The following is a 14960-nucleotide window of genomic DNA, read 5'->3' on the forward strand; positions in this document are numbered from 1 at the left end:
GAAAGGGCAGACCTACTTCCAAGCCTTGTGCACATATCAACATACTATGGGAGGAACGCTCGCCTCCCACCCCCCCCAAACTCCACCGTGAGCCTGCCCATCAATATCGAACCCTGACTGTCAGACAGGCTGACGGTACCTCTGATCATACAGCTATTTCATACATATTTCCAGCACCAGTGTCTTCTTGGGATGTGGAGTCTCAGGCCAGAACATCTTCCTAGCAGAGGAGGCTTTGGGGAGAGAGAATGTGGCCAATGCCAAGGGCCCAAGCTGAGTTGAGGTTGGTTAAGTATCAGCCTTTCTGAACCCCAAACAACGATCTATGGAGTGGACAAAATGTTATTTGTCCTTCTGACTCTAAAAGTTGTTGGAAGGAGCAGATGAGCATAATCTAGGGGTTATCTCCACATCAGTGTGATCATCCATCTCCACCAGTTTTACCTCCCATATATTTCTTAAATATGATGTATCCACTCTGCCTGTATGACCCTTGCTTTGACTCAGGACTTCATCATGTCTTGCCTGAATGCTGCAGAAGTTTCTAAGGGGCCCCAACCTGCCATTTGTCCCTGCGCAGCAGAGCCACCGCCATTCACACACCTGATGCCTCTCCCCGGCTCACCAGAGGCTCCCCACCCCCTGCGGGGAACGCCCGCGCTCTGACGCCGCCCCCCGTGTCTGCTTCGCAGCTCCACCTTCTCTCCTGCGCCAGGGACACTCGCCAGGGACACTCGAATGCACTGTGCGCCCCCTCTGTCCACACACACCCTGGAAACGCCCTTCCCCATTATTTCCCCTTCCCTTGGCCAGTTCGAATGGATCTGTTAACATTCAGCTCAGATATCATTTTTAGAAATTTCTTTCTACTCTACCGTATCTACCGCCCTCACGTAAACCTCTCCTAGGCCCGTTCATCTCCTCGCTCTGATTTCACGGAGCCGCGGTATGATAATGATATGTTCTGGCACGTGCCCTTCCTCATCCTTCCGCTTCCCTTGAGGATGGGAACTGTTTTGAATTCATCTTTCCATCCCTTGTGCCGCACCACACAGTAGGTGCTCTGTGAATGTTGAAAAAGAATGATAAAATAATTGGTAAAAAGAAAGGAGTTATTATTATGTGGTGAATATTGATATTTGAATGGAGGGATCCATCGTTGCCCCCCATATGCCTCCTCTGCTTTGTGTCAATGACAAAAGCGCTGCCCAGGAAATGCCCTGATAAAATTCACGTTTGAAAGTGGTAACCATTCATAATTAGCTCTGCGGCCCTTCAATTTATCATAGATCATAGCTCCTCCTTCCCCTTGAGGAAATGACATTTAGAACTGTCAAAGTTTGATCGTGGAAGAGGAAGGGGTCAGGAAAAGTGAAACCCTTCGGGATATGTGACATACTCCTGCAGGGCTGTGAAGCAGTCAGGAGGCGCGTGAACGAAGTGGGCGTGGAGGAGAGCAGGTGTTCCCAGGACAGTGTGACCCCTTCTTTGGCTCAGAGCACACTGCAGACTCAAGTGGACGAGCTGAGGCTTTGCCCGATGCGTGCAAAGTTGATTCCTCCATAAAGTATAACGAGGGGTGGGATTCAAATACTTCAACAACCGATTCTCTGCCTTAATGACCATTTTAAGTATAAAAAAAGATATACCGAAAGGTAGTTTACTATTTCATACATTTAATACTTAAATAAGAACAATAAAAGAGGTACACAAAACTAGATTATAAGAGTTTTAAAATATTAAGGAAAAAATATTAACTAATACCTGACAAAAAACAATAAAACTGTTATTTAAGCTATTTCCATATTGATTCTTCTTTTTTTTTTTTTCCTTTGAAGCTGGAAACGGGGATAGACAGACTCCCGCATGCGCCGGACCAGGATCCACCCGGCACGCCCACCAGGGGCGACGCTCTGCCCACCAGGGGGCGATGCTCTGCCCCTCCAGGGCATCGCTCTGCCGAGACCAGAGCCACTCTAGCGCCTGGGTCAGAGGCCAAGGAGCCATCCCCAGCGCCCGGGCCATCTTTGCTCCAATGGAGCCTTGGCTGCGGGAGGGGAAGAGAGAGACAGAGAGGAAGGAGGGGGGTGGGGGTGGAGAAGCAAATGGGCGCTTCTCCTATGTGCCTGGCCGGGAATCGAACCCGGGTCCCCCACACGTCAGGCCGACGCTCTACCGCTGAGCCAACTGGCCAGGGCCTCCATATTGATTCTTGATTGGCATCCTCACTTGCAATGTTTTTCACCTATGGATGGAATAGACATTTCCACAGGAGCTTAGAATACACTGTTGTGCAGATGAACATTAAAAAAGAGTAAGGAATGTAAATTTGTGATTTCCACATTGGGCGGCTGCCCAGGCGCCCACCTTAGAGAGAACCGTGATTACAAGTGTCATTTTAACAACTGGTTCGTCAAACTCAACAAAAAATTATGTATCAGTGCTGGACCGGTGTGAACCAGCTGAATCCCACCACTGAGTATAACCTCCTGTTCTGTGACTTGTAAATAGAGTCCTTGCAGTCAGATGACAGATTCCCTAGGAAAGCATTAGGTATATAGGTATTTTTGCTGACAGCTCGAGTGTCTGCATTATTCTTTCCTTTCAAATATTGATCCCGTATAATATATGCTATTACCCATATTGTTATATGTGAGTCCTTTTTTTATTACACACATTTAAAAATGATTATTACTAGAAAAAAATTTCAACTATGGCTTAGTCTTAGAAAGTTAAGGAAAGACATAAATTATTGATAGTTTCTATTATTATATTATTATCTGGGTCACATCCTGGTCTATATTCAGAAGCTCACCTTCCTTTTTCCACTTGCAGAAGTACTGTCTGTGTTCCCAGAGACGGGCAGCCTTGGGGGAAGAACAGACATCACAATTACAGGAGACTACTTTGACACTCCTGCTCAGGTTACCATCGCAGGTAACTAAGTTGAAACAGCTGAAAATAGGTCACTGTTTTAAAGGCTGTAGGAGCGTATGTATCTCTTACAGCGTGGGGGTGCGGAGGTTGGGGGAAGCTATCTTTGTCTCTTCGGAGGCACCCCCCCCCCAACACCCCACCCCACTCTCGGGTATTTTATCTGTGTTCGGTTTAGACCAGGTGGGACTGTGGTCCTGCAGCTCTGCGAACATCTAACAGGAATAGGATGTCCTGCAGACACATAATTCATGGGCCGTTCCCTCGGGGGTCCCCATCCTGGGAGTAAAGAGAGGGAAAAGTACAACCGCCTCTTCACAAAGGTTTGCTTCAGCTAAGAGGCAAGCCCCTCCCTCTTCCCCCCCTTAGGCCTCTCGTTATGGAGGGGGAGGAATTTCCCTGCCGATCTGGAGACCCCAGTGCAAATCCTTTCGCGGGACCTATCTATATAGAAGCATCCTGCCGGGCGGGATGCTCTCTAGTTGGTGACCTCAGGGATGCAGGAAAATGTCCTCGGCTCCCATGGTTACACTACCCTCCCAGGCTCAGCTGAGGCCCAGCCCGTCCTCGGTGATGGCGTTGCACGCATCGCATCGCATCGCCTGGCTTTGTCCCTGACTCTGAGCTGCCCTCTGCTCTGCTGCTCCGGGCCCTCCCTCTCCCGCCTGGCCCAGTCGGGTGGCGCCTTTGCTGCACTATTTACATACAGTCAGCCCTTTGCCTTAGAATAGGAGCCTGTCTACTTCAGGGTGGTTCTGTCGCCTGGTCATCAAACCTACATACCGATGGCTATACCTGTATCTATAGCCCGAGGGACTACATTTTCCTTTCCTTTCCAATATCAAACATATCTATCTAATTTAAAAAAATCTATTTAATTTTCTAATTTTAAAAATTCTATCTAATTGTAAATATCTGTCTAATTTTAAAAATTCTCCTCAGGCATCCCATGTGATGTTAGACACGTGTCTCCCCGGAAGATTGAGTGTAGCACCCGGGCTCCCGCGGCTGGAGCAAGGCTGACCGCTCCTCAGGCGGGTAAGGGAGTCGCTGGGGTTGTTCAGTGACCTCTGGTTACATTCTAACCATGATGGGCTTGGAAAGACGAATGGAGGTGTTCGCATTCTGTCCCAGCTTTTGATTGGTTTGCTCAGTGAGCTCTGGGTCCATGATACCAGGACCCAAGGCTTCCGTTTCGGGGGTGGGACTCTTGGCTTTGTTCAGACGCTCCGGGACACTGACTGCCCTCCTCGTTCTGGCCAGCCAGGTGGTCAAGGGGGTCGGTGGAGGCCTGGGTCCAGGAAACATAACTGCAGCCAAGGCACTGTTATCGGGAGCATCCAGGCATGCTCATAACGACAGCATCAGACAAGGCCAGAGCGTGGGGCACAATGCGGCGCATTCAAGTATTGTTTCTCCTTTCCCTGAGGCGTCTGTCTGCTCCTCTGAAAAGTAGGGATGTATTGTGACAGTGCCACCAGTTTGTGGCTGAAGTGGGCGGAAATGGAGAAGGCGAGGTTCCACCTCTCTTTCTCCGTGTAAAGCTTCTACTGCTTAGCTGCTTGTTTAAAATACCCCACCGGGGCCCCTTTCTGGTAAGCATTAGAACCAGAGGCTCAGTGCAGGTAGCGGTAAAGGCAGCTGGCCTGTTATGTATTAGCTTGGAACCACAGGCCGCACAGCTGTGTTTCTTACCTGTCCCCTGTCCCCTGGGGGGCTGACTCTATGATCAAACTAGGGGCAATGAACTCAGCTCCAGAAGCTCAGCACTTAGAGCAGGGGTCTCAAACTCGCGGCCCGCCGAACAATTTTGTGCGGCCCGCAGACTAATCCATGAAGTTCAAAATATTTTGGATAAAATTAAGTAAGCCTAGGGGCCTACTTGTATTTTTCATTTCTCTAGCATCCTAGCTAGATATTAGCTTAGTTAACAGCAGTTGTGATGCGAACTACAGTTTCTGGTCGTTTTGTGACACTGAGTAAACTGCATGTACGATTGTGCTTGTTGTACTGATTTTTTTTTGTTTTCAACTGCAGTGAGAAAAGTGTTGCGTAATAGTTGCCTTTTGTAGACCTAGTGCGGCCCACCGAACGGCTGTGATCTTGCTCTGCGGCCCACATGCTGAGTTGAGTTTGAGACCCCTGACTTAGAGGGACAGTAACCCAGCAGGGTGGAGAAACCTTTCTAAAGAGAGGCCATTCAGGTGTGACAATGCACACAAAGCTTTGGCTTGGGAATTCCCCAGGTCCCAGACCTGCCGTTTTTTTCCTCAGGGACAGCTCCCATCCAAGGGATCTACTGAAGCAAGTGTTAGAGACAGTGTGTATATTGAGTCAGGAAATGGAGGACTGTCCCCTGCTTGGGGTGGGGGGTGGGGGTCCTGCTTTAGCTACTTGGGTAGTGGTAGGATAATTTCCTGAATGCAGGTTCCTGAAAGTTAACAATGTCCTTTGTGAAGATGCTTGAAAATTTCTGGTAGTAGAGCAAATTATTATGTAAAGTCTACGGCCGTACCAGCCTGAACTTGCCCGATCTCGTCCATATTATGTAAAGCAGAGGTTCTCAGTGGTTTCCAGGGGGCATTGGCAACATGTGACAGTTGCAGCTGGGAAGGTGGTGGTGGTACTACTGGCCTCTAGTGGCTGGAGTCCCAGGTACCACTAAATGTCCTTCAGTGTCCAGGACAGCCTTCATCACAGTTATCCGGTCCAGAACGTCTCTAGTGCTGAGGCTGAGAAACCTCAAGGAATGTATTAAAATATGCTCTTATTTTTCTGCTTATTCCTTACCTATTTCCCCCCTTTACAGACTAATGACGAGTAATAGTAGTAGTTTAAAATAATAATTACCCTAGTTGTCCTTTATTGAATACTTAGTATATTTTATGTTCTTTGTGTATGCAGTTCAAGCTCCCTTAGTCTTTTCTTCTTCTTTTTTTACAGAATTGTCAAATTGACTCACTTTCCTTCCAGCTTTATTATGATATGATTCACATATATATCAAGTCCCTTGGTCTTTTCTGTATTATCTCTATTTATTTTTGATCCCATGCATGAGAAAATAAAGGCATTAAACAATTTGCTGGAAGCTACACATTTGGTAAAAGGTAGAACTGGAATCTGAATGCAAGAATATATGATTTCACAGCTTTTACCCTCAATCCAAATTTTTTTTTCCAATACTGATTGCATGCGTGCCCTTGATCTCAGGGTTTGCATAATAGAAAACACAAATCAACAAGTATAACGTCGTTGAGAATGCCACACAGTAGCTGCATGTCGTATAATTTGTTCTATGTGCAAGTCCACAAACTGAGGCCCTGATGTGTGAAAGTGGAAGGGTTACCCATTTTCTTGGGGAATGAAAGGGTTTTAGAGACTAGACCTTCCAGGCTAACTAAACCTTAAAAGACACTGAAGTCCACTCCTCACCACTAAGTCCCAAGCACACGATCACATCGTTTCCTTTACTCAACCACAGTATTTGCTCGATTACATTTTCTCTGGGTCTTGGTTTCCTTCTCCAGACACTCCCATTAAGAAGGGCCTCCTACCCTTCCCTGGTCCTCTGAAACCATTTCCCTTTCCATTCCTATTCCAGCCTCTCTTTGCAGGAGGCTAATTCCTACACCAAGCAGTATTTTCTGCTTTCCAGAACATTTGTACTCTCTGTAGAGGCTCTGACATGGCTTTTTCATCTGGGTCTCAGTTGACACCTTTCTGGTTAGCACGTGGGTCACCCTTATCCCATTATCTGAAGTAAAGCAGTTACTCAACCTAGGGGGGAATGCTGTCTGGTGTTTATGAAGTATATGTGTCTTACAGGCAACCGTGGGCTTCTTTTTGAAGTCGGAGACGCTGCTGAGGGCTTGGACCTGACTGAAGCCACCCCTGGGTACAGGTGGCAGATTGTCCCTAATGCCAGTTCTCCATTTGGATTTTGGTCAAAGGAAGGGCAACCTTTCAGGTACACTGTAAGAAAAGTGGGAGTCCGTATCAAACGCATCTTTAGTGGCCTAAGTGAGGCTAGGAGACAGATCAGTAAGCAATAAGGTTTCCAAGGTAATATAACGTCTACCAAATTCACAACAACAGAGTTTGACTGGTGTGTTCTCCACCAGTATTATTCATGCTAGTGTACCACAGGCCCTTTATAGGTGCATGCTAAAATTTGAATCAAAAGATTTCACGTTTTATACAACTTAGTTTACTGTCTGCTTTGGAATGACTATTAGTTGAAATATTGGGCTGAGTAGGCTAAGAGATTTTAAAGGGAGCAGGGTAAAACTTGTGGCAGGTACGTGGTTAGGAGCTGAACTCACATCTGAATGATGCCAAAGAAAGATGCAAGGATTTACCCCTTGGTCAGATGAGGAGCAAAGGCTGAGTAGCAAACAGTTCTGTTGGGACAGCCACCCAGTGTCAAAAGTCAACGCAATGGCTGGTGTAGAGCAGGGGAAGCTATTGTAGGTTCTGTGAGACGTTGTTTTCAGTAGCAGTGACTGCACTGTGATTATATTGTTCTAAGTCCTTTTAATTCCTTCAAGGATATTGCCCAAAATTTCTAGTTATTTTAAGTGGGCTTAAAAGTATAAAAAGTTGAGAATTGCTTAGACACACTGTTTCCTAAATGTATTCTCAGCGTATATATAGAGGCATAGATCCTGTACTGTGTGATCCTTTACTCTTTTGAAAGAAGTTGGTCATGACCCGTGAGTGTGAATTCCAGTCATTTTGTAAGCTGCTCCAAGAATTTGGCCATATTAAATTTTAATTCAATTGTGGAATGAAAGACTTTGTTCCCTGTTCAGGAATTTCAGACATAGAACAAAGCAAGCAGGGAAGGAACTCAATGAACAGAGTAGAGTTTCTTTGTCCCAGAAGCCTTACTAACTACTTACCTACCAATATATGACTTTAAAGTGGCAATTGTCATCTTTTATGACATCTAATAATGCAGTTTTATCATAGTTTTTGAGGGATCAATAACGTTCAAAGGTGAAGATTAGCTTTTAGCTATTCAGTGTGTGAAGGGTATTAAGGAGAGAGACAAACCAACTCAAAAGACAAAAGAGCATTTCGAATATATGGTACAACTTGTAGGGTATGTTTTTTTAACTGACATTTTGAGGAGCCATAAACCAAAGAGTAACTCCTGTTTCTGTCATCCATTTCTTGAAAATTCAAATATTTTAGCCTGACAAGGCAGTGATGCAGTGGATAGAGAGTTGGCCTGGGACACTGAGGACCCAGGTTTGGAATCCCAAGGTCACTGGCTTGAATGCAGGCTCACCAGCTTGAACGTGGGGTCGCTGGCTTGAATGTGGAATCATAAACATGATCCCATGGTTGCTGGCTTGAGCCCAAAGGTTGCTAGCTTGAAGCCCAAGGTCTCTGGATTGAGAAAGGGGTCATTGACTTGGCTAGAGCCCCCTGGTTAAGGCACATAGGAGAAAGCAATCAATGAACAACTAAGGTGCCACAACTATGAGTCGATGCTTCTTATCTCTCTCCCTTCCTGTCTGTCTGTATCTACTTGTCCCTCTTTCTCTCTCTCTTATTTTTTTAAAAAAAGTTCAAATATTTTAAACAGAATATTGGAATATTTATTAATTGATCATCATTAGTTGATAAATTAATTATATTGATGTACCTTTAAAATAATTATTTTCAAAACTATTTCAGCAAATATTCTTGATATTTGTTAGAGTAGTTTAATAATTTTCTTAGCCATATCTGTATCTAATACTAGAACTTATATTAAACATTTAAAAAATATGACCGTGCAACATTGCCTGCAATCTTCTTTAAAGGTTATGTATTTTAATTTGAAATTGCTAACATGTGGACCATGTATCTTTATAATAAAAAAAAAGGGCTTTTCTGCAGGTGTCAAGGTATCTGGTAAGTTCAGAGCAAATTCTGTGTGTGTGTGTGTGTGTGTGTGTGTGTGTGTGTGTGTGTGTGTGTGTGTATGTGAAATATAATTTAATTAGTAAACCCCAAACAATTAAAAACAATTTACTGGCCACCTATGTTAAATACAACATTGTGTTCAGTCTTGTGAGGGTTAGAACAAGGCCATTATCCTTGAGGAGTGAGCACCTTTGTCATGCACGTGTACAGCCACAGAGCAGGACAAGACAGCGTGCACCGAAATCTCTCACGGTATCTACGTGTATCTCCTGATCTTCTTACTCAGTTCAGTTGATACATATTGTGTTATTACTATGACCCAGGCCTTCTAAAATAAATTCCCTCATGTGATACAACAACTGAGGAAATATTAGTAGAGCTAGTTTTCAGATAAAGAACCATAGTTGCTAATAGCTAACATGGTGTTTTTAAATACCGTACAATTATCAAGTAGCAAAACCAAGCTCTGAAGTTTTCTGACTTCAAGGCTTGTGATTTCTCCCCAAGTCTACGTAGGCCACAATATGGCACCTGTCCATTTTCCCCATGGGAATGTGGTGTCTTAAAGAGGACACACTAGCATTGTAAAACCTCACTAAATAAGCACCTGTTTCTATGAAATTAATGTCTGCATGCGGGAGAGGAAAGAGACGTTTCTCTTGATGTCATTTGGGGCCATGTCGGGTTTGTCACTTTACTCTTCCTAAAGAACTGCACAGTATGGTCTAGAAGTCAAGTGAGATTATTTGGCAGGAAGCATACTAGCTAATACATGATTATCCACATACAGTGACAACTACACACAGACTGAATGCGATGTGGCTAATGTCTGACATCAGTCAGAAGGGTGATCTAATATAGTTTGTGATGTATGAATGTGTGAGATAAGGAGACAAGGAACAAGGGTTCTAGATCAAGTCAGAGCACTTCTGATCAGTGATCTCCCCTTATTTCTAATGATGAGAATAATATTTACTGTTGATTGAGTTCCTGCCGTGGATCAGTCCCTTCACTGGCTGTGTGAAGTAGGTTCTCAGCTAAGCCTCCAGAGAGCCCTATGCTGGAGCTACCCCTTTCCCAAGGAGGACATGACTGCAGGGGGCGCGGTGGCTGGTGTGAAGAGATGGGTTGAGATATGGAGACTAGATGGGCGCCCCAGCTGTTTCCAGAGTACTCTGGCCGCTCATGTGGTACAAGAGTCAAGTGTTTCTTCCTCATTCCCATAAAGACAAACGAAGAACAAGGGCAGCCATTCGCAGGGTCAGTGACTCAGGGCTTGGGTGCAGGATCAGTGACTCAGGGCTTGGGTGCTCTCCTTTGATGCTGTGTTCCTCCGCTTTGCAGAGCTCGGCTCAGTGGGTTCTTTGTGGCCCCAGAGACAAATAATTACACTTTCTGGATCCGGGCGGATAGCCAGGCTTCTCTGCACTTCAGTCATTCAGAGGATCCCAGGGCCAAGGTATTCCCCGTCTTCTTCCTTTTCTTTTCTTTATCCCCAGTCCTTCAATCATTAAAAAAAAAAAAAAAAGAATCAAAACTAAAACTCTCAAGTTCTACTAATAGTTGTAATATTCCATTAAGCAACAAGGAAGTTTAATATATATTCTTTTTGGTGGGCGGAGGGGTTTACTAAAAAAGTTTTTTTAAGTTGATATATAATTGATATGCTTTTAATTGTTGATAAAGAATTTGGTTGAATGTGTTGGCAACTACTGTTTATTGAGCACTTGCTGTAAGCCAGGCACGATGAAACATTTTTTATATACTGAGTCTCTAGCGTTTTTGTGAGCTATGTGGAGTTATCCCTATTTTCCAGGTAAGAAAATTGGGATTTAGAAGGATTGTATGGCCAATCCAAGGCTGCTTGGACAATAAGAGATGTATTTAGGATTCAAACTCGGATTTCTCTGGCTTCAATACTTGTGCCTTGTCCATTAATATTAGGTGGGGATATGACCAGTGTTCTGTAGGAATTTACCAATCAGTTTTGAAGGATAAGAAAAGGTGACTTGAACAAACAGCCAAATTCATTAGTGCTACTGACAAAAAACCAAAATATCTTTTTTTCCAAATTATTAGTATGCTTCTATTCAATTATTTTGCTAGTTGGCTAGAGAAACATGGATTTTGATGTAATCAAGTCATTCTTGATTTCTCGAATTTCTCGAAGGGCTTCCTATGAGGTTATCTGCAGCATCCTGTAGCCCTAAAGATGCAGGTTGGCTGTTCCTGCCTACATGTGGCTGTTCAATTGAGAAAGAGAGAGAGAAGAAGGGGTGGGGAAGCATAAACACCCACAGGCTCCAGTGTGATTGGGTTAACTTGTTGGAAAAGGCACACCCATCCTCAAATCCCAGTTAATAGCTGTCCAGACACTCGCTGTTTGAGAAAGAAATGCTCAGCAACTTCACAGTGTTGATTGTGGCATGTTTGCTGGGGCGCAGGAGATGGTGGCCTCCATCAGGGGGAGAATGGCTGACTGGTTTGACTCCTGGGAGCAGAAAGGGGATGAAGGGACCTGGCAACAGAAGACCCCCAAGCTGGAGCTGTTGGGTGGAGCCACGTACTACCTGGAGGCGGAGCATCATGGGAATGCCCCCAGCACGGGGATGAGAATTGGCGTTCAGATCCACAACACCTGGCTGAATCCTGATGTGGTCAGCACTTACCTTCGAGAGAAGCATCAGATCCGAGTCCGCGCTCAGAGACTCCCAGAGATCCAGGTCTGCCTCTGTTCCCCGTCCCATGGGCTTAGTTAGGTTCAGGGGCTGAATTCCTAAATGGATGTAGTGTTGCCTAGTGGAAGGATCACTAGCTGGGATCCAGAAGAGTTGAGTTGTAATTGTAACTCTGCTGCCAAAGAAATAGGGTATCTATCCCATAAGGCTATACATGGATGTTCAAAAAAAAAGGGCAGAGTCTTGTTATTGAGATGACCTTATTCATGGACTTAGTTTCAGGAATTTAAGGTCCAGGTAAATATTCTTTTGGAAGCTTGCTCCCTGGAGAAGAGACAAGGTCCTCCAAATGTCCACACCCACTTGTGCATGCTAAAGCTTGTGCATACACCAGATTTCATAGCCTTATGACTGAGTCAGTTCCTATTTCCATACATGCTGTGTATACTAAGTCTGCTTTATAAAGTTCAAGGCATTCAGGTCTCACAGTTGTGCCCCATATTTGTGTTAAACAATTTTGGTGCATTTTTGTGGTTGTTTGTTTTTTGAAGTACAAAGATGAGTCAGTATGGGCTCTGCCTTTCAAGCTCATAGTCTAATGGAAAAATATGTGCACAAACAGCCACAGGAAAAAGAAATAAGAAGTGATATAAGATGATGGGTTCTACCCATAGTAAGAGTGTAAGGTGCGTGACAGGGAATGTATTGGAAGCAGAGCAGAGATTGAATAAGCCTCTGAGAGGGACGTGCCATGTGGCGGCTTCTCTGCCAGGCTACCCTGGGAGAGGTTGCTCAGTGAGAAGAGCTGAAAGCGGGCCAATCAGTGGCAACATTTAAATCTCACACTCTGAAGAAAGGGGGGTGTTCCACCTGACCAGGCAGAGGCACAGTGAATAGAGTGTTGAACTGGGATACTGAGGACCCTGGTTTGAAACTCTGAGGTCACCAGCTTGAGTGCAGGCTCACCAGCTTGAGCTGGGATCATAGACATGACCCCAAGGTTGCTGGCTTGAACCCAAGGTCACTGGCTTGAGCAAGGGGTCACTCGCTCTGCTGTTGCCCCCTGGTTAAGGCACATATGAGAAAGCAATCAATGAACAACTAAGGAGACTAAGGAACTTCAACAAAGAATTGGTGCTTCTCGTCTCTCTCCCTTCCTATCTGGCCCTATCTGGCCCTCTCTCTGTCTCTCTCTCTTTCTCTGTCATATAAAAATAATAATAAAAGAAGAAAGAGGGGAGGTTGCATAGATAAATATGGAGACAGACATATACATTATTGCAAGACAAGTGTTTTCTTTTTTTCCTTTTTTCAGGTGATAACACTGTGTTCTCCAAATATTTCTAGATGAGAGTTAAAAAGAAATAGAAATGATTATAAAAAGAAAATAGCAAGCCAGCGAAGTCTGTTCTTAGATTATCTCTTTGGCTTACTTAACACACATCACTGAATCCTGTTACTCTTGACTTTTCAGAGGCTAACTGTGTCTGGAAGAGGAAACTTCTTCCTTACGTGGGACAATGTCTCTAGCCAGCCAATCCCTGCAAATGCCACAGCCCATCAGGTGGGAACCTCCTCTAAATGATGGGAGGTAGGGGAACTTGGGATTGTCTTTATGCCCATGGTATGACCTCCTGGTAGTTTTTCAACAGATTCAAACAGCCATTGAAGAGTTACTTGCAGTCAAATGCCTGCTGGAACCGCTTTCGGCTAATATCCTACTCCGACTTGGATTTGAACAAGGTGCTGTCCCTGGTTTAACAAATTCTGACCCTTGTCTTTATCATTGTCTCCTCTCTGTCTCTCTCTCTCTTATGTAAAATGGGAACAATCTCCCTTTCCCCTCTAAGCTACTAACAGAGTCAAATGGAAACACAGAAACTGGATTTTGACACTGCGCAGCCAGAGGAGGGGCTGCCGGCTGGGGAGGGAGCTGCTTGGTGTCACACCCTCCTGAGCCACCAGGTTAGAAACCAAGCCTGCTGGGGACTGAGGGACGGTATCTCCAGCCACACCGTGGGAAAAGGGCCGGAGATATAGGTGGGAAGTGGCAAAACAGTACAGATCTTATCTAATTTAAATTGCATCTGGAATAAAGAAATTACTACATAAACCAGTAATCTCAGCAAATTATAACAATGAGAGGGTATATTTTTAAATGACTAAGGTGAACTAAGTTACAGTCGATACTCCTTGTCTTTTTGCTTCTCAACAGTTTTATGTGTCATGGTACCCACAGAAAATGGTAATACAGTAGTTCCCCCTTATCCAAAATCCCCACTCAATGCCTGAAACCTGGCATATACCATTTTTTTTCTATATGATAAAGTATAATTTATAAATTAAGCAAGAAAAAGATTAACAACCATAACAGAATAAAATAGAATGATTATAATGACACACTAGAATAAAAATGTGATATGGTTTCTTTCTCAAAGTATCTTATACTGACTCACCCTTATTCTTATGTGATGATGCGATATTATAAAATGCCTATGAGATGAGATGAAGTGAGGTGAGTAATGTACACACTATGACATGATGTTAGGCTACTATTGACCATATTGATATTTAACAAGCACTTTACAGCTTCTCTTTGGCATATCTGAACCGCCAGCATCACTACTCCTGTGCTTTGGGGTCATTTTAAAGTACGATAAAGGTTACTGAGGACCTGATAACCCAGATGGCTACTAAGTGACTACCAGGAGGGGCACGTCTACACTGCGGTGACACTGGACAAAGAAATGAGCCCCCTCTGGGGGGGACAGCGTGAGATTTCATCATGCTACTCAGAGTAGCATGCAATTTAAAACTTATTAGTTGTGCCCTGGCCGGTTGGCTCAGCGGTAGAGCGTCGGCCTGGCGTGCGGGGGACCCGGGTTCAATTCCCGGCCAGGGCACATAGGAGAAGCACCCATTTGCTTCTCCACCCCCCCCCCTTCCTCTCTGTCTCTCTCTTCCCCTCCCGCAGCCAAGGCTCCATTGGAGCAAAGATGGCCCGGGCACTGGGGATGGCTCCTTGGCCTCTGCCTCAGGCGCTAGAGTGGCTCTGGTCGCAGCAGAGCGACGCCCCCTGGTGGGCAGAACGTCGCCCCCTGGTGGGCGTGCCAGGTGGATCCCTGTCGGGCACATGCGGGAGTCTGTCTGACTGTAGCTCCCCGTTTCCAGTTTCAGAAAAAAAAAACAAAAAAACTTATTAGTTGTTTATATCTGGAATTTTCCATTTATTATTGTTGGACCACTGTTGAGTGCTGGTAACAAACTGTGGAGAGTGAAAGCACGCTGATGGGAAACCCCTGTATATTTTTAATGTTCCAGGGTAGACGGAATGGATTTTCCATAGCTGGAGCCTCCAACCTGGGAGCTGCCAGATACCGTTAGCCCTGCCCAGCTTACCCAAGGACTGGGGGGCCAATATCACGGTGAACC

The 14960-nt window shown here is 44.9% G+C and overlaps 1 protein-coding gene across 7 annotated transcripts in view; it reads left to right on the top strand.

The window, feature by feature from the left end:
• The window catches only part of PKHD1 (PKHD1 ciliary IPT domain containing fibrocystin/polyductin), a 482558-nt gene that overhangs the window by 28650 nt on the left and 438948 nt on the right, over nt 1-14960 (top strand). For all 7 annotated transcript variants that reach the window (XR_010748128.1, XM_066359212.1, XM_066359215.1 and 4 more), the window contains exons 12-18: nt 2836-2937; nt 3877-3972; nt 6760-6901; nt 10195-10309; nt 11295-11573; nt 13003-13092; nt 13181-13271. Coding sequence is in view for 6 of the 7 variants with exons in the window: in XM_066359212.1 (XP_066215309.1) it covers nt 2836-2937; nt 3877-3972; nt 6760-6901; nt 10195-10309; nt 11295-11573; nt 13003-13092; nt 13181-13271 (915 nt within the window). In the remaining variant the exon portion in view is untranslated. The remainder of the gene's footprint in view (nt 1-2835; nt 2938-3876; nt 3973-6759; nt 6902-10194; nt 10310-11294; nt 11574-13002; nt 13093-13180; nt 13272-14960) is intronic.

The sequence above is a fragment of the Saccopteryx leptura genome, chromosome 1, assembly GCF_036850995.1.
Source record: "Saccopteryx leptura isolate mSacLep1 chromosome 1, mSacLep1_pri_phased_curated, whole genome shotgun sequence".
In the NCBI taxonomy this organism is placed as follows: domain Eukaryota; kingdom Metazoa; phylum Chordata; class Mammalia; order Chiroptera; family Emballonuridae; genus Saccopteryx; species Saccopteryx leptura.